General features: G+C 42.6%; 1 protein-coding gene across 13 annotated transcripts in view; it reads right to left on the bottom strand.

Moving 5' to 3' along the window:
* mark4a (MAP/microtubule affinity-regulating kinase 4a) overlaps positions 1 to 27,831 on the bottom strand; it is a 52,637-nt gene that overhangs the window by 6,783 nt on the left and 18,023 nt on the right. For 7 of the 13 annotated variants that reach the window (XM_090186124.1, XM_036989879.2, XM_036989881.2 and 4 more), the window contains exons 4-15: positions 21,249 to 21,297; positions 20,415 to 20,480; positions 19,749 to 19,819; positions 19,474 to 19,530; positions 17,411 to 17,647; positions 16,948 to 17,067; positions 16,257 to 16,356; positions 15,887 to 15,996; positions 15,379 to 15,568; positions 10,572 to 10,798; positions 8,617 to 8,720; positions 145 to 423 (exon numbers count right to left, since the gene is read on the bottom strand). In XM_090186124.1, the coding sequence (XP_090042250.1) occupies positions 145 to 423; positions 8,617 to 8,720; positions 10,572 to 10,798; positions 15,379 to 15,568; positions 15,887 to 15,996; positions 16,257 to 16,356; positions 16,948 to 17,067; positions 17,411 to 17,647; positions 19,474 to 19,530; positions 19,749 to 19,819; positions 20,415 to 20,480; positions 21,249 to 21,297 (1,610 nt within the window). The remainder of the gene's footprint in view (positions 1 to 144; positions 424 to 8,616; positions 8,721 to 10,571; positions 10,799 to 15,378; positions 15,569 to 15,886; positions 15,997 to 16,256; positions 16,357 to 16,947; positions 17,068 to 17,410; positions 17,648 to 19,473; positions 19,531 to 19,748; positions 19,820 to 20,414; positions 20,481 to 21,248; positions 21,298 to 27,831) is intronic. The other 6 variants (XM_090186125.1, XM_090186123.1, XM_036989880.2 and 3 more) reach the window with 1 other exon arrangement.

Below are 27,831 nucleotides of genomic sequence, written 5' to 3'. Positions count from 1 at the left end.
ACTACTACAATTCACTAAGGTGATTGTCCCCTGCATTTGGAGGCGAGTGTTATGGAGGTGACTGTTACGGAGGTGACTGTTACGGAGGTGACTGTCACAGAGGTGACCGTTATAGAGGTGACCGTTACAGAGGTGACCGCTTACCTGCGTGTGAGTTTGGAGGTGAGCTTGGTGAAGAGGTTGGAGGTGGCACGGCTGCGGGCGTGCGGCAGGGGACTTGCATCATGGTGGGACAGAGTGGGGGAGGTGGGCGGGGCCGAGTAGACGGGCGGGCCCCGGTCTCTCAGCTGGCCCCCGTGGAAGGTGCTTCGAATGGTGGAGCCCCGTGTCAGACGGCAGCGCTCGCTAGAGGAGGAGGAGGCCCCGGCCCCAGAGATGCTCAGGGTGGAGGGGGATGTGGGGGGCAGGCGGTGGGACAGGGAGCTGGAGCAGAGAGACAATTAGAATTAGACAAATGTTACTGTCCACACTAAGTGGAAACTTGTTTTCGGCTTCACAATAACATGGTTGACAAAAAACAACACTAGAGACGGGGTGCCAGGTAGCCTAGCAGTTAGAGAGGTGATCCAGCAGCCAGAGGGTTGCCAGTTCAAATCCCAGGTCCAACAGGAAAAATCTGTCGGAAGTGACCTGGCAGGAAATGGGAAGTGATCTGGCAACCAACCGGAGAATTGCTGGTATCAAATCCTAGATGCCATTGCCTGCCGTTGTCCCCTTCAGCAAGGCACTCAACCCCCCACAACAACAGCTCCCCGGGCACTCAGTCTGGCAGCCCCCTGCACATCTCCAAAAGCCTGTATGTGTGTGTGTCTTTTGTATGAGTTGGGTTAAAGGAGAAGTTTTGCTTTTAACAATCAAATCTAAAAAAAATTATGTAAATGAAATGTTATAGATGGGTCCAGACACCTATTCTGTGATTTCACTTGTTTTTGAGAAACTTACCCCAAACAGAAAATCTCCCACTGGGCACAGATGTAGACTCAACCTCTATTCTATGTTGGTTCAACATAATTTCATTGAAATTTAACCCATGTGTGCCCAGTGGACTCTTCATCATTGTCACGTCCTGACCATAGAGAGCCTTGTTATTCTCTATTTTGGTTAGGTCGGGGTGTGACTAGGGTGGGTAATCTAGGTTGTTTATTTCTATGTTGGCCAGGTATGGTTCCCAATCAGAGGCAGCTATTTTTCGTTGTCTCTGATTGGGGATCATATTTAGGCAGCCATTTTCCCACTGTGTTTTGTGGGATCTTGTTTATGTGTCTGTGCCTGTGAGCACTTCATTTACTTCACGTTGTGTTCGTTCGTTCTTTATTGTTTTTGTGAGTTTCATTCAATAAACATGTGGAACCCATTTCTGCACTTTGGTCCTAATGTTATTACGACAATCGTGACAGTCATCCTCCTTGTGTAGTATGGGGCCCTTAAAAAACATGAACAAAGGATCCAAAAACACCCAAATAGTTATTTTTAGATACAGAAAAGCTCTCAGTATAGCAATGCAGTTCTTTAGATGTTGTACTCATGAAATTGTGTCATTCCGAACTTATCCGCAACATATTCCCTTTTGTGCGACTCAAGCCATTTCCGCTATCCAGCTGTTCTATTCTCCATGTAGCCCGCTGCTAAAGGTAAACTACAAAATAAAGGAAACCCCAACATAAAGAGTCTTAATAATGTGCCTTGGCATAGATTCTACAAGTGTCTGGAATTTCCTGTGTGGAAGGGAGGTTGAAGAAGGCAAAGGTTAAGACAACGTGATTCTAATATCCCATTACTCTTTGCAACAAATGGTACCAGCTATGCTAGTTAGCAACAGCGCTGGTAGTTACAACGGTGCTGGTCCCACATTTGTGAAGACATTGTATACCACATTTACTCAAGTGTTTCCTTTATTTTAGCAGTTACCTGTAGAATGATTGTAAAGGTTTTGCTCGAGTCGCAACAAAATGGAATATAATGTTGCGGATAAAATTAAGAATTACACAATTTCATGTGTACAACAAAAAAGACCTGCTTCCCTATTCTGAGAGCTTAGAAGTTTCTAAAAATTAGTATTGGGGTGTTTTTGGAGCCTTTGTTAATGTTTTTTCGGGGCTCCCATACTACACAATGAGAATGAGGAAGCGCCCACACACTAGGATGAGGAAGTGATTTGCTGTTTGGGGAAAATGTCTAAAAAAACAAGTGAAATCACAAAAGGTGTCTGGACACTTCTATAACATACAATTTACGGTACCAGTCAAAAGTTTGGACACACTTACTCATTCAAGGGTCTATCTTTATATTTTACTATTTTCTACATTGTAGAATAATAGTGAAGACATCTAAACTATGAAATAACACATATGGAATCATGTAGTAACAAAAAAAGTGTTAAAACAAATATGTTTTAATTTTGAGATTCTTCAAAAGCCTTGACAGCTTTGCAGACTCTTGGCATTCTCTCAACCAGCTTCATGAGGTAGTCACCTGGAAAGCATTGCAATTAACAGGTGTGCCTTGCTTAAAGTATATTTGTGAAATTGATTTCCTTCTTAATGCGTTTGAGCCAGTCAGATGTGTTGTGACAAGGTAGGGGTGGTATACAGAAGATAGCCCTATTTGGTAAAAGACCAAGTCCATATTTTGGCAAGAACAGCTAAAATAAGCTAAGAGAAACGACAGTCCATCATTACTTTAAGTCATGAAGGTCAGTCAATGCGGAAAATTTCAAGAAAGTTACTTCAAATGCAGTCGTAAAAACCATCAAGCATTATGATGAAACTGTCTCTTATGAGAACAGCCACAGGCAAGGAAGACCCAGAGTTACCTCTGCTGCAGAGGATACGTTCATTAGAGTTACCAGCCTCAGAAATTGCAGCCCAAATAAAAGCTTCACAGAGTTCAAGTAATAGACACATCTCAACATCAACTGTTCAGAAGAGACTGCGTGAATCAGGCCTTCATGGTCAATTTGCTGCAAAGAGACCACTTCTAAAGGACACAAACAAGAAGAAGAGACTTGCTTGGGCCAAGAAACACGAGCAATGGACATTTGACCGGTGGAAATATGTCCTTTGGTCTGATTAGTCCAAAACTGAGATTTTTGGATCCAACCACTGTGTCTTTATGAGACGCAGAGTAGGTGAACAGATGATCGCCGCATGTGTAGTTCCCACCGTGAAGCATGGAGGAGGTGGTGTGATGGTGCTTTGCTGGTGACACTGTCTGTGATTTATTTAGAATTCAAGGTACACTTTCCCAGCATGGCTATCACAGCATTCCCATATGGTTTGTGCTTGGTGGGACTATCATTTATTTTCGGTACAAATCATTCCTTAAGTTCTAGACCTCAGCTGAATCTGGTAATGAATGGTGTGGCTGTTGAACAAGTTGAGGAGACTAAATTACTTGCCGTTACTTTAGATTGTAAACTGTCATGGTCAAAACATATAGATTTAATGGTTGTAAAGATGGGGAGGGGTCTGTCCGTAATAAAGAGATGCTCTGCTTTTTTGACACCACACTCCAAAAAGCAAGTTCTGCAGGCTCTAGTTTTGTCTAATCTTGATTATTGTTCAGTCGTGTGGTCCAGTGTGGTAAGGAAAGACCTCGTTAAGTTACAGCTGGCCCAAAATAGAGCGGCACGTTTTGCTCTTAATTGTAATCAGAGGGCTGATATAAATACTATGCATGCCAGTCTCTCTTGGCTAAGAGTTGAGAAGAGACTAACTGCATCACTTCTTTTCATAAGAAACCTTAATGTGTTGAAAATCCCAAATTGTTTGCATAGTCAACATACACACAGCTCTGACACTCACACTTATCCCACCAGATATGCCACCAGGGTTCTTTTCACAGTCCCCAAATCCAGAACAAATTCAAGAAAGCATATAGTATTATATAGAGTCCTAGTTGCATGGAACTTCCTTCCATTTCATATTGCTCAAATAAACAGCAAACCTGGTTTCAAAAAACAGAAAGCAACACCTCGCGGCGCAACGCCTCTCCCCTATTTGACCTAGATAGTTTGTGTGTATGCATTGATATGAAGGCTACGTGTGCCTTTTTAAAACATTGATGTAGTTCTGTCTTTGAGCTGTTCTTGTCTGTTGATGATCTGTATTATGTCATTCTTTATTATGTTTCATGTTTTGTGTGGACCCCAAGAAGAGAAGCTAATGGGGATCCTATTAAAATACCAAATAACAAACAGGACAATGACCCAACACACCTCCAGGTTGTGTAAGGGCTATTTGACCAAGGAAAGTGATGGAGTGCTGCATCAGATGACCTGGCCTCCACAATCACCTGACCTCAAACAACTTTAAATTGTTTGGGATGAGTTGGACAGCAGAGTGAAGGAAAAGCAGCCAACAAGTGCTCAGCATATGTGGGAACTCATTCAAAACTGTTGGAAAAGCATTCCAGGTGAAGCTAGTTGAGAAAATGCCAAGAGTGTGCAAAGCAGTCATTAAAGCACGTTTGTTGTTGCTGAACGCTGTCAAACGCCGAAACTGAAACCTGAACTAAAGACCTCGATTTAAAAGCCGACAGTGTTTTTATATAGTTTAATTGTATTTTGAATTCTGCGGTTCTGTTGGGCTAAATTGCTGTGAGCGCTGCTATCTGTCCCGGGATCCTGCCAGATTCCGTACAGGGGGAGAGACGCGAAAGCCCAGCTAGCCTAGCTGGCTTGGCGGCTCAAATGGAGGCCGCTATTGAAAGTTTCCAAGGTTGCAGGAGCTGAGTTTACACTGCTTTGTTCTGGGACAATGTGGACCACGTTGACTTTCAATGTAGCAACTGCTTGCTTGCAGAGGACTACAGGAGCGAAGTAACTACTCTTAGCAAGCAAGAAGAAAACCTACATAAGCTAATGGGGAACCCATGCCCACCTACTATTTATTTTTCTTCCACCCCAGTAGCCGGTTGCCGCTCTGGACAGGTGGAAGATGAACTGCCGTGTCGGCTCCCCACAGCCGACTGGCCGGTGTAGGCAGGGTTCCATCACCGAAGGGGACTCCCCCTTTCCTGGAGAACAGAGCTGATCTCGACCCAACCAACCAGCCATGGAGGTACGTCACTCGCCGTGGAAGTGGCAACGGGGGTCTTCATGGAGATGTTGAGCCGGGAACTGACACAGACCAGAAACAGCTTTGCCGCCCTGGAACCAGAGGTTCTGGTGCCTTCGTCTGTGGTGGCTTCCCAATCAAGATCGGATCCGGAGGTACCTGCATATTCATTCTCGGCTCTGTCTCCCTCTCCGGTGACTTCTACCTCTGGTTCAGATCCTCAAAGCTCCCAGCCTCACCAGACTGTGAGGCTGCCTGAGAGACCGGCCCATTCACCATCACCAGCTGTCATCAAAGGCAGCTCTATGGTGAGAAATATCTCGGTCCTGAAGGCAAAAACCCTGTGCTCTCCAGGAGCAAGAGTACAGGACATAACAAGGCTGCTTCCAACTGTTCTACCACAGATGCCGGGAGCTGACACTGTCGTAGTCCATTTGGGGTCAAACGACATCAGGAGGGCTAGCTCGGAACATTTGAAAATTGATTTTAAAGAACTGATTTTAGCATTAAAAGACTCAAAAAAACAGACAATAACTTCAGGTCCAGTACCATTGTTGAGCCGCGGGTGTGAAAGATTTAGCAGACTGCTGTCATTACACATATGGCTACAATACTACTGTAGCTCTGCTGGAGTCACTTTTATTGATAACTTTGACACCTTCTGGAAACAGAAGATACTCGAAAAGACAGAAATGCCAACGGAGGCGGTGTTGCGGTCTATATTCAGAACCACATTCCTGCAAAGCTTAGATAAAAATCTAATGTTAAATACTGTTGAAGTAATATGGCTACAGGTTCATCTGCCTCACCTAAAGCCCATTCTTGTGGGAAGCTGTTATAGACCACCAAGTGCTAACAGTCAGTATCTGGATAATATGTGTGAAATGCTTGATTATGTATGTAAAATCAACAGAGAAGTACATTTTCTGGGTGATTTCAACATTGACTGGCTATCATCAAGCTGCCCACTCAGGAAAAAACTTCAAACTGTAACCAGTGCCTGCAACCTGGATCAGGTTGTCAGTCAACCTACCAGGGTAGTTAAAAACAGCACAGGAATTAAATCATCAACATGTATTGATCACATCTTTACAAACGCTGCAGATATTTGTTTTAAAGCAGTATCCAAATCCATAAGATGTAGTGATCACAACATAATAGCCATATCTAGGAAAACCAAAGTTCCAAAGGCTGGGTCTAATATAGTGTATAAGAGGTCATAAACTCTTATCGACGGTAGGCAATTCACTTCTTTGGGACTGGGGGGCAGTATTGAGTAGCTTGGATAAAAAGGTGCCCAGAGTAAACTGCCTGCTACTCAGTCCTAAAAGCTAGAATATGCATATAATTAGTAGATTTGGACAGAAAACACTCTTAAGTTTCTAAAACTGTTTGAATGATGTCTGTGAGTAGAACAGAACTCATATGGCTGGCAAAAACCTGAGAAAAAATCCAACCAGGAAGTGGGAAATCTGAGGTTTGTAGTTTTTCAAGTCATTGCCTATCAAATATACAGTGTCTATGGGGTCACATTGCACTTCCTAAGGCTTCCACTAGATATCAACAGTCTTTAGAACCTTGTTTGATGCTTCTACTGTGAAGGAGGGGGGAATGAGAGCTGAATGAGTCATGGGTCTGCCAGAGTGGCATGAGCTGATCACGCGTGCTCACGTGAGAGCGACCTGCGTTCCATCGCATTTCTACAGACAAAGGAATTCTCCGGTTGAAACCTTATTGAAGATTTAAGTTAAAAATATCCTAAAGATTGATTCTATACTTTGTTTGACATGTTTCTACGAACTGTAATATGACCTTCGTCTGAACTTTCGCCTGGACTTGCCCCGTGAGTTTGGATTGTGTACTAAACGTGCGAACAAAAAGGAGGTATTTGGACATAAATTATGGACTTTATTGAACAAATCAAACATTTATTGTGGAACTGGGATTCCTGGGAGTGCATTCTGATGAAGATCATCAAAGGTAAGTGAATATTTATAATGTTATTTCTGACTTCTGTTGACTCCACAACATGGCGGATATCTGTATGGCTTGTTTTGTTGTCTGAGCGCTGTACTCAGATTATTGCATGGTGTGCTTTTTCGGTAAAGCTTTTTTGAAATCTGACACAGCGGTTGCATTTAGGAGAAGTGGATCTAAAATTCGATGCATAACACTTGTATCTTTTAGCAATGTTTATTATGATTATTTCTGTAAATTGATGTGGCTCTCTGCAAAATCACCGGATGTTTTGGAACTACTGAACGTAACGCGCCAATGTAAACTGAGATTTTTGGATATAAATATGAACTTTATCGAACAAAACATACATGTATTGTGTAACATGAAGTCCTATAAGTGTCATCTGATGAAGATCATCAAAGGTTAGTGATTCATTTTATCTCTATTTCTGCTTTTTCTGACTCCTCTCTTTGGCTGGAAAAATGGCTGTGTTTTGCTGTGACTAGGTACTGACCTGACATAATCGTTAGGTGTGCTTTCGTCGTGAAGACTTTTTGAAATCGGACACTGTGGCTGGATTTACAACAAGTTTATCTTTAAAATGGTGTGAAATACTTGTATGTTTGAGGAATTTTAATTATGGGATTTCTGTTGTTTTGAATTTGGCGCCCTGCACTTTCACTGGCTGTTATTGAGGTGGGACGCTACAGTCCCACATATCCCAGAGAGTTTAAGGTCTTAGGACACTAAAGAGGCCTTTCTACTGACTCTGAAAAACACCAAAAGAAAGATGCCCAGGGACCCTGCTCATCTGTGTGAACGTGCCTTAGGCATGCTGCAAGGAGGCATGAGGACTGCAGATGTTTCTAGGGCAATAAATTGCAATGTCAGTACTGTGAAACGCCTAAGACAGTGGCAGTAACTTATGTCATGCAATAAAATGCAAATTAATTACTTAAAAATCAAAAAAAAAAAATATATGTTTTAGATTCCGTCTCTCACAGTTGAAGTGTACCTATGATAAAAATTACAGACCTCTACATGCTTTGTAAGAGGGAAAACCTGCAAAATCGGCAGTGTATCAAATACTTGTTCTCCCCACTGTATGTGGTAGTGGTGGAGTAGGGGCCTGAGGGTACACAATGTGTTGTGAAATCTGTGAATGTATTGTAATGTTTTAAAATGGTATAAACTGCCTTAATTTTGCTGGACCCCAAGAAGAGTAGCTGCTGCTTTGGTAGCATCTAATGGGGATCCATAATAAATACAAATAGAAATGCAAGGCAAAGGGTGGATACTTGAAGAATCTAAAATCTAAAATCTATTTAGATTTGAATGAGTAGGTGTGTCCAAACTTTTGACTGGTACTTTACATACAAAATATATATTTGCTTGTAAAAACTAAAACTTCTCCTTTCAAAGCAGAAGTCAAATTTCGGGTTGGACCTAGTGTTCAATTCACCAATAAATTTATCTTAATCTTAATCTCTTAATCTTAATCATCATCAGGGGACAAGTGGGGATATATTTGGGAGTCTCTCTCTCTCTCTCTCTCTCTCTCTCTCTCGCTCTCCTTCCCTTGTCCCTTCATGTCCTTCACCTGTTCTCCTTGCCATTCTGCAGCAGGGAGTGTCTGTCGGTGCTGGAGCGGTCCGTGCAGACATATGTGTTCCGCCGGGTCATGGCACTTCCCGGGATGTTGTTCTGGGAAAGTAAGAGGGCAAATGATCATATCAGACGTTACCATAGATACCAGATGTCACATCATACTACCAAAGAGGAGTATGATGGTGGTTGTCTTGAAACATGTGGGGACTACAACCTGGGACAGGGACATTCTTGCTAAAATTATTATTCTATTTTATCTCATTGAGTTTTATTTTATATATATTTTGTATTTTTATTACCCTTCTTTACCCATTGACTTTCTCTATTGTTGTTGTATTGTTGAGAGATGAGCCTGCAAGAGAGCATTTCATTGCACTGTGTACTCCATGTACATCATGTGTATATGACGAATAAACAAACTTGAACAATCAGAGTCCCGCAGTATTATTGGTTGTTTAACTGCAAGCATTTGAGTAAATGCATGCAATACAATATTTCTAAGCGCATCCGATGCGGAGTAGGCTACTACATGGGCCAGCTCTACGGGGTGGCAAAGGCGGAAAATTTTTTTGTGCCCATGCAATTTTGTTACCCCATATACATAACAAATTGGTTGGTTTTGCCAGTGTAGCGCTGCCGGGCTTGCCAGAGGCTATATGCCGGGTCAGCGCTCAAGATCTGAGGAGGGGGGATGTAATAATGTAACATGTAGTAGTTCAAATCCAATGCATTCTGATTGGGCACCTAGCCATGCAATTTCATAAGGTACGCCTTCATTACCTTGTTTAGGAATGTCATTGCATCCCAACCAGGGCGGGGTCAAATTGACAGTTTTTTTTCTCACACAGAGGGAAAAAAAAGTTAACTTTTGCAGACAGCTACAGCTAATACTAGTCTAGCTAGTATTTTCTAGTTTTGTTAAGTTTTGGTAGCGACAAGCTGGATAATTATAGCTGGCTAATGGCTGGGCACTGCCAAGAGCAAAACACTGAGGACCGCCATGTCGAGAGCGATCCCTAGCTCACTGAACAGCCTGCTGGCCTGACCACGGAGATTGAGGAGCCTAGCATCAAATGGAATATTCGCCCATCCCTTACGCTGCCTACTGACCAACAAGATCGAGACGAGCCAGAGCCTAGCACCGACAGCACGAGATTAACATCACAACAAGCACCTGCACCTCCGTTACTCTAGCCACAAGCAACTGACGACCTGTTGGATTTATCCAAAATGTAACCAGTGGAAGCAGAGTTTATTGCGGTTTGCATATTTTTGCAAAGTGAAATCTCAACCAGAGCCAGCAACAACAAATGGACCCCACTCAGTGTTCTTCAAAGATTCTTAATGCCATTGCTTGCTTATGCGGGTTTCATTGCTATTGATATACACTACCGTTCAAATGTTTGGGGTCACTTAGAAATGTCCTTGTTTTTGAAAGAAAAGCACATTTTCTGTCCATTAAAATAACATCAAATTGATCAGAAATACAGTGTAGACATTGTTAATGTTGTAAATGACTATTGTAGCTGGAAACGGCAGATTGTTTATTGAATATCTACATAGGCGTACAGACTCATTATCAGCAACCATCACTCCTGTGTTCCAATGGCACGTTGTGTTAGCTAATCCAAGTTTATAATTTTAAAAGGCTAGTTGATCATTAGAAAACCCTTTTGCAATTATGTTAGCACAGCTGAAAACTGTTGTCCTGATTAAAGAAGCAATAAAACTGGCCTTCTGTAGACGAGTTGTGTTCCAAAATGGTACCCTATTTCCTGTGTAGTAGTGCACTACTTAGGGAATAGGAAGTCATTTAAAACGCATATCTTTCCCAGGGCTCGTCCGAAATGTTATTGTAATCTGTATAGTAATGCACTACTTATGGAATAAGGTGCCATTTCAAATGCAGCGCTATAACCCCCCCACCAACCAACCCACCCATCCTACCTCACTGTTTCTCACCGTGGTGGCAGTCATCTCCTTTCGGCGGTCGGGGATCTCTGACTTGTTGGGGTTATTGGCACTGCTGACCATGGGACTGGAGGGTGGCAGCGAGCGACTGCCCATCACGCTGCAGCTGGCCTTACGCGGGGGCATGCGCCCCTCCCGCAGCTCCCGGTCACCTGTGCTGGTGGGGCTTCTCTTGGGGTGCATGACCGGCATGGAGGGCCCGCCTGAGGGGGGAACACACATGTTAACACTGGCAGACAGACAGATACACACACATGCACACACTCACAGACACTTAGTCAGTGGACAGGAGAGGAGCTGAGGATATGGGTAGGATGACCACATGTCCCGGATTGTGCAGGGCAGTCCCACATTTTGTCCCGTAGCCAAACAATCATGTCCCGCATTTTAGAAATTCAAACACCACATTTTTTTTGTCCCATATGTAAGTCAGACATTTTTTTTCTCCAAATCAAATGAAATTTGAAATGCGGGACATGATTGTTTGTTATACCTTATATGCATGATTGTTTGTTATACCTTATATGCTCTGAATATAAGGTATAATAGTAAAATGCTTGCTTACTTTCTTACTTACAAGCCCCGAACCAACAATGCAATTTTAAGAAAAATAAGTATTAAGTCAAAAATAGATAAGCCAAAAATAACAAATAATTAAAGAGTAGCAGTAAAATAACAGTAGCGAGGCTATATACAGGGGGTACCAGTAAAGAGTCAATGTGCGGGGGCACAGGTTAGTCGAGGTAATTGAGGTAATATAGTTGAAATCGGAAGTTTACATACACCTTAGCCAAATACATTTCAACTCAGTTTATCACAATTCCTGACATTTAATCCTAGTAAAAATTCCCTGTATTAGGTCAATTAGGATCACCACTTTATTTTAAGAATGTGAAATGTCAGAATAATAGTAGAGAGAATGATTTATTTCAGCTTTTATTTCTTTCATCACATTCGCAGTGGGTCAGAAGTTTACATACACTCAATTAGTATTTGGTAGCGTTGCTTTTAAATTGTTTTACTTGGGTCAAACGTTTTGGGTAGCCTTCCACAAGCTTCCCACAATACGTTGGGTGAATTTTGGCCCATTCCTCCGGACAGAGCTGGTGTAACTGAGTCAAGTTTGTAGGCCTCCTTGCTCGCACACGCTTTTTCAGTTCTGCCCACACATTTTCTATAGGATTGAGGTCAGGGCTTTGTGATGGCCACTCCAATACCTTGACTTTGTTGTCCTTAAGCCATTTTGCCACGACGTTGGAAGTATGCTTGGGTCCATTTGGAAGATCCATTTGCGACCAAGCTTTAACTTCCTGACTGATGTCTTGAGATGTTGCTTCAATATATCCACATAGTTTCACCTCCTCATGATGCCATCTATTTTGTGAAGTGCACCAGTCCCTCCTGCAGCAAAGCACCACCACAACATGATGCTGCCACCCCCGTGATTCACGGTTGGGATGGTGTTCTTCGGCTTGCAAGCCTCCCCTTTTTCCTCCAAACATAACGATGGTCATTATGGCCAAACAGTTCTATTTTTGTTTCATCAGACCAGAGTACATTTCTCCAAAAAGTACGATCTTTGTCCCCATGTGCAGTTGTAAACCGTAGTCTGGCTTTTTTATGGCAGTTTTGAAGCAGTGGCTTCTTCCTTGCTGAGCAGCCTTTCAGTTCATGTCGATATAGGACTCGTTTTACTGTGGATATAGATATTTTTCTACCTGTTTCCTCCAGCATCTTCACAAGGTCCTTTGCTGTTGTTCTGGGATTGATTTGCACTTTTCGCACACAAAATCTGTTCATCTCTAGAAGACAGAGCTCCTTCCTGAGTGGTATGACGGCTGCGTGGGCCCATGGTGTTTATACTTGTGTGCTATTGTTTGTACAGATGAACGTGGTACCGTCAGGCATTTGGAAATGGCTCCCAAGGATGAACCAGACTTGTGGAGGTCTACAATTTTTTTCTGAGGTCTTGGCTGAGTTCTTTTGATTTTCCCATGATGTCAAGCAAAGAGGCACTGAGTTTGAAGGTAGGCCTTGAAATACATCCACAGGTACACCTCCAATTGACTCAAATGATGTCAATTAGCCTATCAGAAGCTTGACCTTGTTTTCTGTAAACCTCTGACCCACTGGAATTGTGATAAGTGAAATAATCTGTCTGTAAACAATTGTTGGAAAAATTACTTGTGTCATGCACGAAGTAGATGTCCTAATCGACTTGCAAAAACTATAGTTTCTTAACAAGAAATTTGTGGAGTGGTTGTAAAATGAGTTTTAATGACTCCAACCTAAGTGTATGTAAATTTCTGACTTCAACTGTATGTACATGTAGATACACTATGACTATGCATAGATAATAAACAGAGAGTTGCAGCAGCGTAACAGAGGGGGTGGGGGGACAATGCAAATAGTCTGGCTAGCCTTTTGATTAGGGTGGCAGGTAGCCTAGTGGTTAGAGTGTTGGCCTACTAACCGAAAGGTTGCAAGATCGAATCCCCGAGCTGACAAGTCATTCTGCCCCTGAACAAGGCAGTTATTGAAAATAAGAATTTGTTCTTAACTGACATGCCTAGTTAAATAAAAAAATATCAGTTCAAAAGTTAAGAATTCTTTTGGATCTAGACTTGGTGCTCCGATACCGCTTCCCGTGCGGTAGCAGAGAGAACAGTCTATGACTAGGGTGGCTGGAGTCTTTGACAATTTTTAGGGCCTTCCTCTGACACTGCCTGGTATAGAGGTCCTGGATGGCAGGAAGCTTGGCCCCAGTGATGTAATGGGCCGTACGCACTACCCTCTGTAGGGCCTTGCGGTCGGAGGCCGATTAGTTGCCATACCAGATAGTGATGCAACCAGTTAGGATGCTCTCGATGGTGCAGCTGTAGAACTTTTTGAGGATCTGAGGATCCATGCCAAATCTTTTCAGATTTGCCCTCTTCACGACTGTCTTGGTGTGCTTGGACCATATAGGGGCTAACATGGTCCAGTTTGATGAAGTGCTACAAATGTAAGTAAATAGCCGTATTAGACTGAAGGATAAGGTAATTTCGTCAAACGTGTGAGAGTCTCCACGCCATCGGCTCCTTACAAGGCACCATGACCTACGTCCCCAATATCTCTGTCTCTTCTTCATGTGAATGACGGGGATGTGGGCCTTGTCGGGTGTCTGAAGTAAATCCTACGCGTCCGACTCGTTAAAGAAAAAATACTTGTCCAGTTCGAGGTGAGTAATCTCTGTCCTGATATCCAGAAGCTATTTTCGGTCATAAGAGACGGTGGCAGAAACATTATGTACAAAAAAAACACACACAATAGCACAATTGGTTAGGACGCCGTAAATCGGCAGCCATCTCCACCGACGCCATTATTCAATATTCTTATGATACATATATTTTAAGCTCAATGTGACTGCAATTCCAACCTGTCTCTTGTAGTCACAAACTCATGTTGAGCTTAAAATATATGTATCATAAGAATGTGGTACTGGTGATGTTAAACACCTCTCCAATCGTTGATGAGATCTAATATTCTGCGCAGCGCAAAACAAGATTTCAACCAATCACATTTCTCAAATTCTTTTAACAAAATTCCAGCTAATCTTGGAGAGGACAATTAGGCCTAACTACTTACAAAAGTGTGATTCTGTCGAAGTAAATAGCCGTATTAGACTGAAGGATAAGGTCATTTCATCAAACGTGTGAGGCACTCCATACTCATTAGCTGTTCATTCAACATATTTACTAATTCACTCAACCACATTTTAAAAGTCTCTCTTCGTAACTGATTAACATTCCCCGAGACTAACCAGAAATGTTTCCTTGGCCACATATTCCCAGATTTTCATAAAAAAAGCCACATGTGGTTTCTCATTTCTGCATCACCAAATTTTGAGTGCTGCAAAAGAATAGGGTACAGAAGGTGCACTTCAATTAACTCAATTAACAGCGGGAGCAGGAGTGTAGTGCAGCCGCAGCGCACCTGAGCGACCACTCTGCCACTTCTCACAATGGGGATAGTTTAGGAAAGTTAGATCAAAGCTCAATATGATGTCTTGGAAGATCACATAATGATGAATTGATATTCTACATAACAGAACCAAATATAAATGAATACTATAACGTTGCTCTTACACCAAAAACACCACCTCATTCTTATGAGATTTTATGATTGGATAGCAGAATAGTAAATACAAAAATTGAATGCGGCCAAAACTCAACAGCGTGTGCCACTAGACAAAATGTGCTTTGATTGAAACTAAATACAGGAAGTCTACATAGTTTAACACCATCTGCTCTAATATGCTCACGGTAATTCAAGAAGAACTAAATGCATATTCCCATTAAACTGATTGAGATCAAATAATTGGCATGCAGATGCCGTTTGGACATTCGACCGTATAACGTGAAGAATTATCATTCACGATTGACAGTGATGATGGCCTATTTTGAAATGAGGTATGCCTAACTTGGTGTTTGAGGGTATTAAAAATATAACATTTTCTTGTTACAATATGTGGTCAGATGTTGCAATTGGAGGATGCATTTTATATAATGATATTCAATAGACTATCTGTTGGTAGAAACTTTGAGAAATGATGATGTTATTTACATTTGTATTGCGCTCCGGCACCTAAACAATGTCCACTACACCATTAGCGGAATTGGGATTTCTGTGTTTGTGAGGGGGGGATATGAGATGGTGAGGGAAGGTACAGTATAATCTACAGTAGAAAGTAAACAAGAGGGTACAGTAGAAGGTGCAGCAGAATGCACAGTTGAACACTCACAGAAGTCACTGTGCCGCCGCTGCCTGTGATAGGTGGAAGCGCTACGCTGGGTCTTGCTGTGTGAGGAGGATGAAGAGGAGGAAGAGGAGCCTGCAGTGGCCAAGGAGTGCTTGTTGGTCCCGTTAGTGATGGGGCTGGGCCGGACCCGTGCCAGGGACAGGGTACTGGCCGAACGAGACTCGCCACCATCCTGTTACCAAGACAACCACAGCACGGGTGTTAACTAGATGCATGGACTAAATGTGGAGCCACCAAGAGCACTGTGGCTTTCCGTGTACCGATATGTTGTTTTACATTCACATAATACGCCTATATAAATATCAAAATACCTATTTTGTTTGTCTACATAATTCTTAATCAAATAAGCATTTTAGTATGTTCTTACAAAAATACATATTCTTACCTAAATCCAGTATACATACTGATTACTAGGGCTGCAGTGTTTTTCTGTGTAATAGCACATTGATATCTTGTGCTGCCCTCTGGTGGCCAGGCCCAGACTGCTCACCTCATTCTTGAGGCCCAGCAATAGGTAGGTAGCAGTGACCTCGTTGTACTTCTGGTTGAGCAGAGCGTCCTTGATCTCCTCGGGAGTAAAGCCCATCCCCACCATCACCTCTGAAGACCACAAAAAAGGGGAGATGGGGAAAAAGAAGGTGGCCATTTTGGAAATCATTTTAAGTTAAAGTTCATTTTAAGCTAACATTTCATGAACGGATATTAACTGAAAGGATACTGTATCTGAAATGTGTTTCATAAGAATGTCAAAAGGCATGAAGTGACCTGGCTAAATAAGCCACCAGAGCCAAAGTGGAAGAGTAACACATTGCCTTTAGTGCCGAAATGGTGGATAGCAAGGCATTGCTAAACTGGCTCACCTATGCGAGCGGCATCACTGTAGTCCTCAACAGGCTCTATATGGGGCTTCAAGGAATCCTCATCATACCCTGCGTTTATCCACTTGTCCTTCATGACTTGCTGTGGAGATCACAACAAGATTCCATGTTAGAGAGTAGCTAAAGTTGGAAACCCTGTGTGTGTGTGTGTGTGTGTGTGTGTGTGTGTGTGTGTGTGTGTGTGTGTGTGTGTGTGCGTGCGTGCGTGCGTGCGTGCGTGCGTGTGTGTTGGAGTTTTGGGGATGTAGGTGAAATGAAACAAAACACAAAGTGGATTGAACTTCTTGGAAAAAAGCATTATGTTGTCATCCAGAGACATATGTATTTATTTTCCAAGCTACAGCACACAATATTTAACATACAGGAGGTTTTTAAAGGACCAAAGTGTATTGGTCTGCTTAGTGTAAAAAAAATTGCGATACTGGTATGGTCCTGGCCTAGTGGTTTGGAGCTTTATTACATGTTGGGGTATTAGTGTGTGACATGTTATACCCTTTTTACACTACTGAGCCAAACCGAACCGAGCCAAGCTGTACTTGGCATAGTTACACATCCACTATAATTGCTAAAACTATGCAAAGGACAATGTGAAAAGACAATATCCAAGCCAGCACAATATGGTTTGGGTTGGTCCTATAGTGTGAATCAGGCATGTGTGGTTGGTTCTCCTCACATCTAAGGTGCAGCGCTTGGTGGGATTGAGCACCAGGAACCGGCGTAGGATCCCCTCGCAGTCTGTGGACATGTAGAAGGGCACACGATACTTCCCTCTCAGGACGCGCTCACGCAGCTCCTGTGGGCAGTGACAAACACACACACACATACACACACATTTTTAAACACTCACCGAACACACACACCAAACGCAGATTGTCAACCACAGACCAAAAACAGGCCAATCCCGACACACACGAACACAGACATACAGTACAGAAGAAATAAGACACCAATTGTACACTCAATATACTCTGCACTCACTACAACACTATATCCTATGAAGCGTTCGGATTAGCAGCCACACAGGCACACAAGTCGAAGGGCAGCGAGCTGCTGACCAGAGTGTACAGTTTAATTCCCAGACTACAGACATCCACCTCTAACCCCCCCCCCCCCCCCCACCTCCCCCCCACACACACCTTGAGGTTCTGCCCATCGAAGGGCAGCGACCCTGACACCAGCGTGTATAGTATGACTCCCAGGCTCCAGACGTCCACCTCGGGCCCGTCGTACTTCTTCCCCTGGAACAGTTCCGGGGCAGCGTAGGGCGGGGAGCCACAGAACGTGTCCAGCTTGTTGCCCAGCGTGAACTCATTACTGAAGCCGAAGTCGGCGATCTTGATGTTGGCGTTGGCGTCCAGCAGGAGGTTCTCGGCCTGGAGAAGGGATGGAGAAAAGAGAGGGCGGAGAGAGAGTAGAGGGAAAGAAGGATGGAGGGGTAGAGGGATACATGGAGCAGATGGACGGAGGGATAGAGGGGGAGGGATGGAGGCATGGAGGTGGGGAGATGGAGAAGGAGAGCAGTCATCCAGGATTTATATAGATAGAGTAGTCCGGAAAGACTGGGAGAAGAAGTGACTCACACTGCGTCTGTCTGTGCTTATGTTTAGGGACATAATATACAATAATAATCAGAAGACATATCTATTTCCTTTACCCATTCCACATCTATAAATACATGTACTGTACATCCATAAATGTTCACATCTATAAAATAGGAGGATGACTGACTGCAAGGTCACAATCTTTATGTTTAGGATTATAATGACGATTACAATCACAAATAATTTACACAGAACAAAAATATGAACGCAACATGCAAAGTGTTGGTCCCATGTTTCATGAACTGAAATAAAAGATCCCAGAAATGTTCCATACACACGAAAAGCTTATTTCTCTCAAATTTTGTGCACAAGTTTGTTTTCATCCCTTTTAGTGAGCATTTCTTATTTGCCAAGATAATCCATCCACCTGACAGGTGTGGCATATAAAAAAGCTTATTAAACAGCATGATCATTACACAAGAGCGCCTTGTGCTGGGGAGAATAAAAGGCCACTCTAAAATGTGAAGTTTTGTCACACAACACAATGCCACAGGTGTCTCAGGTTTTGAGGGAATGTGCAATTGGCATGCTGACTGCAAGAATGTCCACCAGAGTTGTTGCCAGATAATTCATGTTAATTTCCCTACCGTAAAAGTTGTTTTAAAGAATTTGGCAGTACGTCCAATTGTGTGTGTAACCACGTCAGCCCAGGACTTCTGAGACCAGCCACCCGGACAGCTGATGAAACTGTGAGTTTGCACAACCGAAGAATCTCTGAACAAACTGTCAGAAACCGTCTCAGGAAAGCTAATCTGTGTGCAAGTCGTCCTCACCAGGGTCTTGACCTGACTGTAGTTCAGCGTTGTAACCAGCAAATGTTCACCTTCCATGGCTGGAGAAATGTACTCTTCAGTGATGAATTCCGGTTTCAAGTGTACAGGGCAGATGGCAGCCGTCATGTGGGGGAGCGGTTTGCTGATGTCAACGTTGTGAACCGAGTGCTCCATGGTGGCGGTGGGTTTATGGTATGGGCAGGCATAAGCTACGGACAACACAATTGCATTTTCTCGATGGCAATTTGAATGCACAGATACCGTGACGAAATCCTGAGGCCCACTGTCGTGCCATTCATCCGCCGCCATCACCTCATGTTTCAGCATGATAATGCAAGGCCCCAAGTCGCAAGGATTTGTACACAATTCCTGGAAGCTGAAAATGTCGCGGTTATTCCATGGCCTGCATACTCACCAGATATGTCACTTACTGAGCATGTTTGGGATGCTCTGGATTGACGTTTACGACAGCATGTTCCAGTTCCCACCAGTATCCAGCAAATTCACACAGCCATTGACGAGGAGTGTTACACAATTCCACGGGCCACAATAAACAGCCTGATCAACACTATGTGCTGCATGAGGCAAATGGTGTTCACACCAGATGGTGACTGGTTTTCTGATTCACGCCCCTACTTTTTTTTTTAAGTATCTGTTTCCAACAGATGAATATCTGTATTCCCAGTCATGTGAAATCCATAGATTAGGGCCTAATGAATTTAAATGGATTGATTTCCTTTTATGAACTGTAACTTTGTAAAATCTGAAATAGTTGCATGTTGCGTTTATATTTTTGCTAAGTGTATATTCAATTAGCATTCTCACCTTCAAGTCTCGGTGGACAATGTTCTTCATGTGGCAGTAGTGGACAGCAGACACAATCTAGAGGGCAGAGAGACAGGTAATCAGACAGACAGACAAACAGACACACAAACATACATACATACAGACAGGCAGATTGATATACACACACAGACAGACAGCTTTAGCAAGCAGCAAGCCAGCCAGCAAGCCAGACAAACAGACTGACTAAAAAGACAGCTAGACATCCAGAGAAACAGACAGACAGACAAGTGTGCGAGGCACCGTGGTCGTCATACCTGTCGAAATTTGGCTCTGGCTTCAATCTCCTTCATTCTACCATGAGATACGAGGTAGTCAAATACTTCACCTTAAAACAAAGAGAGTAGTCAACATGATGAGGGAAATACTGTATGTGACAAAATATGTTTCAATGCATCATACTGTACACTCAATCTTCCTTAAACCCTTTCCTGGTTACATAATGTACTCATATTGTGCTCGTTGAATCTGCAGTATTTTCAACCATCCTTAACAGTTAAACTAATATCTTTCCAGTAGCTAATATCAAAGGCCTAACACTAATGTTATAGTGACAGAGACTGTGGGGCTGTGGCCTGCTTCCTCCCAGATTTTATCCTAATGACATTTCAGCTGGTAGAAATATTCTCCCTGGCCACTAAACCCTGTCATTAGCTATAAGCCTATTACCGAAATCCCCCCCTACATTTACAATATAATTTCATAGAACACCAAAGGTAAAATACGCAACATTAGGTTATGTTTACTTACACATACAGTGGTAGTACGTACTGTACAACCATTGTGTTCGGTAATGGTTTTGAGTCATCTCCATTGGTTTATTTTTACTTTTCTCCCCTGTCAATCAAACACAAGCTAATCCGCCATTACGGAGACATAGTAGCTAGGTCTATTGAAACAGACAGGAAGGCAGATGCACCCACCTCCACTGGCATACTCCATGATTAGGTAAAGGGTCTTATCAGTCTCAATCACCTCGAACAGCTGCACTGTAATAGGCACAAACAAAATCAGATAAAAAATAATAAATAAATAAAATCTCCTTTTGTAAAAAAAAAACAAAAAAAAGACATATCTGATAAATCCATCAGGGCATGAAAGCGGTCTAGTCTAATGCCATGTGTTTTTAATTTATTTTGATCACATTTCAGCTTTAGAAAATCCCGTTCCCCTTGCCAACACAACCCTGGGCCCTCCTTCCCCGCGTCTAGCTAGCAACTGTATGTTCTAGTAGTATAGTCTATTCAACACATACAGTGAGAGGCCTAGACAAAATCCTGCTGTCTGGGTGGATGAGACAGAAGTGGACCAGCCATTTAGACTACACACACTACTATTAGTATGCTATGCTATCTTATGCTATACTATGCTATGCTATACTAACTATACACAAACAACATGGACTAGAACATTGACTGCGGACTAAAAGTACATTTAAGCCATGGCCACAACATAAGTATACAGCACTGTAATAGCCTACATATAGTCATAGTGTGATCATGTGAAAGACAGACAAACAGCATAAACACCAGCACAAATGCATAGGATGGTGGTACAGTTCAGTACATACTAGCACAAAAGCTTGATAGAGCTTGATAGAACACAGCATGTATCAACATACAAACCACACACACACACACACACACACACACACACACACACATACACACACACACACACACACACACACACACACACACACACACGCACACACACACACACACACACACACACACACACTTAATGCAGGCCCTTACCTATGTTTGGGTGATTTAAACCTTTCATTATCCGAACCTCCCGAAAAAGCTGCGAAAGGCATTAGGATTTTTGTTAGAAGTGAATAGAATAAAAATAATCTATATAGAACATATCCATATGGGGTTTTCAACTGAGAGAAAATGTTACAGCAATGTGTACCATGTGTTTTTTCAAAATGTTATGCATTTTCAATTCAAACTGCTGTAAGGCTTACACTTACAGTATTAGAGGAAATCAGTTCAAATGCATTGTCACAAAGAAGGATTTTTTATTTGAACCATCTATCTGACTCATCTGGTTCACAATATATATAAGCTCCTAGCTTTGTGACACAACATCGAGAGTCTGTGTATTGGTTGGAGTCTCTGAGTTGTGCATCCGGCGAAGGAAAAATAACCATACCACTAAAAAAAACAAAAGCATATGTATAATCTGTAGCAACTCTACGTTAAGTGAAATGTGTCCCTTGATATCAAAATAAACATTTTAATCCAACTTTTGTCCAAACTGCACCATATTCCTGCTGTCTAAACAGTGGTAGATTGTGGTAGGAAGTCTCGTATGAAGTGCGTGGTTTAACGTCAGCCACGTGTATAATTTTGCAGGAATATGGTGGGGTTCAAGTCAGACTCAAAAAAAGATAGTATGATAAGCTTTAATATCCTCTTTCTTCATTCCTCCCCCTCTTTCTATATGTCTCTCTCTTCCTCCGTTTCCTCCTTCATTCAATCCCTTATTTTCTCAGTCTAAAGACTCCGGCACTGCCCAACGTCACTGTTGCCATAGCGACCCGGGTATTAAGACTAGGCCCTTCCTCGCTTCTTCAGCTGTGCCAGAGGGAATTATGGGATACGATGATGCCGCCCCCTGATGTCTTGCCGTCGTCGTCCAGAAATTCCGTAATTCCACAGACCAAACATGCCCCAGCACATTTGCTATCACAAACGCCTGTCTGACCTACTGTCATTGATATACCATTAATACAGTATATAGGGTACAGATGCATTCGATTGTCCGTCGTATAATCATCTTGTGAGGCTTATTAGTGACAAGTACTTAAAATTGACACAGTTCTGACCACCTCTAGATACCATTAACACTACCCAACGCGTCACTCTCTCACCAAACTCTCTCCTCTGTCTCTTTACCTCCCCCAACTCTCTCTTCCCCTCTACCCCTTCCTTCTTTATGCGTAACAGACCAGATTATGCTAATATGGGCTCTTTCATGTCTTCTGTATTGAGGATTTTCTCTAGCCACGGGTATGTAAAGCAGCATGTTATCAACGCCAATTGTCGTTGCTAGCCAATCCCGGACCACTCTCATCAATCTAGGCCAAATCTGATAGACAGTAGGTGTTGTCTCTGACAATGGCCCAATCGCATTGTTTGGTCTCAAGCAGCCATCCAATCAGTCTCCTCTCTTGCACTGCTGCCCAATAGAAGATAAGCGAGAGAATTTAGGTGGACCTATCAAGAAAGGGCATAGGCATAAGATCACAGATCTTGGTAAGACATGTCCTCCAGGCAAGAACAGTGCTATCTCAAAGGAAAGACAAAGTAGCCATGCATTAGAACCCACACAGTGGCCATCTGAAAGATGATGAATTTGAATCATCCTATATATCTTCAAAGAAATAACAGGTACAATAGATCAAAAATAAATGTTATACGATCATTAAGACTCTCACATCAAGTTCATTCTATAAATTACATACATAACATAATACAGTTCTCATCTATGGACAGTGAAGATACAATTAGAATTTGGGCTTTATACTCTAGCATTTTGGATTTGAAATCAAATTTAGAGGAGACAGTACAGAATGTCACTTTTTATTTGAGGGTATTTTTCTGTATCTCCCTCCCTCTCTCTCCCCCTCTCTACCGCACCAGCTGTCTCAACATCTGAATGCTCAGCTATGAAAAGCCAACTGACATTTCCTCCTGAGGTGCTGACCTGTTGCACCCTCTACAACGACTGTGATTATTTTTTGACCCTGCTCGTCATCTATGAATGTTTGAACATCTTGAAGAATGATCTGGCCTTAATGGCCATGTACTCTCATAATATCCACCGGGAACAACCAGAAGAGGACAGGCCACCCCTCAGAGAGTGGTTCTTCTCTAGGTTTCTTCCTAGGTTCCTGCCTTCTAGGGAGTTTTTCCTAGCCACCATGCTTCTACATTCTGTTAAAATTGCGCCGACAGATAGGGCCACCGTGCTTCTAGCTCTTAGGAAACTTTGCAGTTTTTTAATGTGTTATTTCTTACATCGTTAGCCCAGATTTTTTTGTGTGTTATTACATACAGCCGGGAAGAACTTTTGGGTATATTGACTGGCGGTAACCAGCATTACGACCAGAAATACGACTTTCCCGAATCAGATCCTTTGTGCGTACCCCACAGGGCAATTGAACTGATTCCAGAGGCTGATCCAAAACACTGCCGGCGGAGGAGAGGTACTCGGAGTGGACTTCTAGTCCGACTCAGGAGGCGCGCACATCACCCACCGCTTCTGAGTATATTACTCGCTAATGTTCAGTCTCTGGATAATAAAGTTGACGAGCTCAGGGTGAGTCCCTGAGCTTGTCTGAGTCCGTACAGCCAGTTAGGTTCTCAGTTCATTGCGCAGACAGGATTAATATCTCTCTGGGAAGAAGGTCAGGGGTGTATGTTTCATGATTAACCCCTCATGGTGTGATTGTGATAACATACAGCAGCCTTTCTTAAAGTATGGGTGGGTCACGGACCTGTTAATGGTGGGTCGCGACGTGTGAGAGTAAATTTATAATTATTTCATTAATTACTGGAATTGATTTGGCCAAGTGCATCTGCGCTCTCTGTTCAGTGCGCTCTCTGCTTAGCAGCGGTCTCTGCTTAGTGGGAGAAGGAGATGCTGTGTGTTTCACGGTTTACCGGATCTTTTTTCTGCAGTTTTCTTGAAAATCAGGGCAGAATGCTTCAGGGCAGAATGCTTCAGGAAACAGTGCTTCAACGGTGGAAAAGTAAGTCAGCTAGCAAGGCATTGTTGTCATTTTATAACAGGTGATGATAAGCAGAAATACGGGAGTACTAACTCTCATAGTAGTAGATGTGAGTTTCTCTTTCAAACAATCCCCTGGCCTTGTACACAGCTAATAGCTAACATTTGCCAAAGCAAGCTAGCTACTGATAGTGCAGATGAAGATGAAAAATGATCAAGATTACTGTACATCTTACTGTAGAAATGATTGTTGAAAGAAAGTCTAGGTTGGAACTGTTGCTGTTAAAATGTATTAACTGGAATACACTGATTGAAGCAAGATGCTGTTTGAGGCAAACACACTCACACAGTTCTGGTTTGCTCATCTACAGCAGAAAGTGGTCTCCTGCCTGACTGAGAAAGCAGTAGATGTTCTCATCCGGTTTGGCACCACATACCTATGCAAGTTAGGGTTCTCAACTCTGACATACTTAAAAAACAAGTACAGAAATGGTTTAAAAAACAGAGCCCAAATAGACATGCCTGTTGAAAACGTCAACCAGCCACACACCTCTCATTAGGACAGTGTATGTGTGTGTTTTCTGGTCTATATCTGTGTGATGTGATCGATCAGTTTATTTCAGTTCAGAATAAAAATCATGTATTGTATTTTAACAGCACCAGTTCCAACCTAGACAGATATGTAAGAGTGTTTTTAATGGGGGAAAATAAACCTGAATAGATATTTATATGGATATTTAATTTCATTGTTATTTGTTTTGTCTATATTGCATTTGTTTTAGGCATAAGGGCAATGAAATATTTATTATATAAATATGTATGTATAGTTGCATATTTTCCTAAGCTTGGGTCCCAAGAAAATACAGAAAATCTCATTTGGGTCCCAGGCTGAAAAAGATTAAGAACCCCTGACACACAGGAACTCAAGCTCTTTTGTTCACCCGACCTAGAATACCTCACAATCTAATGCCGACCGTATTACATCCCAAGAGAATTCTCTTTGGTTATAGTCACAGTCATGTATATTCCCTCTCAAGCCAAAAAACACTACCGAAGTTCTATCAACAAATTGACTGTAGTACTCGCGTTGCTAAAACACTCAACCCTTGCTACTCCAACTTGCGGGATGCCTACAAGGCCCTCCTCGCCCTCCTTTTATTCCTAAAGGTGAGTGGCTAGCATGTTTTTGTGCATCATTATTCATGATCCATTCATGTTTTTTCTTTATCATGGTATTATCAGGATCAATTGAGAAGTATTCACAAACTTCTTATTTCCACACTTAGAAAGAAAATTACTCCAGATGTCATCCATCATTTAGTTACTATTGGACATGATAAGTGCATTCATTTCTAAATAGTAAGACATATTTATGTGAGTATTGGCCATTTATGTAGTCTTTTGATCTCAAATCCAAAATGTTGGAGTATAGAGACAAAATTTTAATGTTAGCGTCACTTTCCAAATACATATGGTGAGGACTGTACACCATTTAGATTTTTTTTTTTAATCCAAAGTGACTTACAGTCATTCGTGCATACATCTCCGTATGGGTGGCCTCAGCAGGAATCGAACCCACAATGATCGTGTCCCTCATATCTATATCATTAACCCACATATGAGACGGTCCTACAGTCCAACAAAACCATGATGTGCTGAACACTACAGACATTCTCCCAATCCAACACTACCCCCCCCCCCCCCCCCCCCCCCCACACACACACACACACACACACACAGCGCCATTATGAACAATTATTTCATCCTTGATTGGCTCCTTCCGGTCTGTTCAATTCGTGCCCCCCAGTGGAGGAGTTCATGTGTGCCGCCACAGAGCTAAGGGGGGTAGAAAGAGATAGAGAGAGAGAGGGGAGGACAAATTGAAAAAGAGAGAGAAAGAGGATGAGAAAGAGAGAGAGAGAGAGAGAGAGAGAGAGAGAGAGAGAGAGGAGAAGAAAGAGAGAGAGGAGAGAGAGAGAGAGAGAGACGGACCTCTGACTAGCACAACGAGGGAGACACATCTCAGCACTGAGTCGACATAGTGTGTGTGTGTGTTTGGTTTTACTATCCTTGTGGGGTTAGAGGTTAGATGTCAGGGTTAGGGGTTTGAGGTTATCAAATCAAATATTATTTGTCACATACACGTGTTTAGCAGATGTTATCGCGGGTGTAGCGAAATGCTAGCTCCGACAGTGCAGTAATATCTAACAGTTTCACAACATATACCCAAAATATATGTAAATCTAAGTAAGGAATGGATTAAGAATATAAATAAATATGTCAGAGAGGCATTGGATAAGATACAATGGCATAGTAGAGAGTACAGTATATATATATGAGATGGGTGATGCAATATTTACACACAATTAAAGTGACTAATTGTGGAAGTCAGCTTTGAACTGGGACTCCACTTTGTCCCTATACCGATGTTTAGCTTGCTTGATTGCTTGCAGAGGGAGTAAGTACACTGTTTGTATTTTTCCATATTCCCAGTCTTCTTGCCCTGGTTAAATGCTCCCATCTAGCCACAGTTTCTGGTTGGGGTAGGTTTTAATAGTCACAGTGGGTACAACTGTCTCAATCTCCTATGCAATAATCTCATATGCACTTCCTGATAAACTCATTCACCGTTTCGGTATATGTGTCGATAATATTTTCTGAAGCTACTCTGAACATATCCCAGTCCGCCGTGATCAAAATATTGAAGCGTGGAATATTGAAGCGTCAGACCAGCGTTGAATAGTCCTTACCACGGGTGCTTCTTGATTGAGTAGCTGCCTATACGTAGGATGGGAGGAGCAAGACGGAATCGTGGTCCAATTTGCTGAATGGAGGGCTGGGGAGGGCCTTATATGCATTCTGGAAGGTGTATAGCAATGGTCGAGCGTTTTAGCAGCGCAAGTACAACAATCAATATGTTGATAGAATTTCGGGAGCCTTTTCCTCAAATTTGCGTTGTTAAAACAACCAGCTACAATAAATGCAGCCTGTGGATATGTGGTTTTCAGTTTGCATAAAGTCCAGCGAAGTTCCTTGAGGGCCATCAGGGGGATTGGGAGGGGGATATAGACCGCTGTGGCTATCATTGACAAAACTTATCTTGGGAGATAGTACGGTCGGCATTTGATCATGAGATATTCAGAAGGACTTGAGTTCCTGTATGTTATGACAGTTACACCATAAGTCGTTAATCATAAAACATATACCTCCACCCTTCTGCTTCTCGGAGAGATGTTTGTTCCTGACGGCGCGATGTATTGAGAACCCAACTGGTTTTACAGAGTCAGACTGTATATCTCGAGAGAGCCATGTTTCCGTGAAGCAGAGTATGTTACAATCCCTGGTGTCTCTCTGAAAAGCAACTCTCGCCTTGAACTCATCAATTTTATTATCCAGAGGTTGGACATTAGCGAGTAAAATACTCGGGAGCGGTGGGTGGTGTGCACGCTTCCTAAGTCGGACCAGAAGATCGCCCCGAGTACCTCTCCTCCGGCGGCGTTGTTTTGGGTCAGCCTCTGGAATAAGTTAAATTGCTCTGGGGAGAGCAAACAAAGGATCCACTTGAAGTCCTAATCCTGGTCATGATGCTGGTAGTTC

This window comes from Oncorhynchus mykiss, chromosome 10 (genome assembly GCF_057628025.1).
Source record: "Oncorhynchus mykiss isolate SJ-2025 chromosome 10, ASM5762802v1, whole genome shotgun sequence".
NCBI classification, from domain to species: domain Eukaryota; kingdom Metazoa; phylum Chordata; class Actinopteri; order Salmoniformes; family Salmonidae; genus Oncorhynchus; species Oncorhynchus mykiss.
This window is presented reverse-complemented; position numbering and strand designations above follow the sequence as displayed.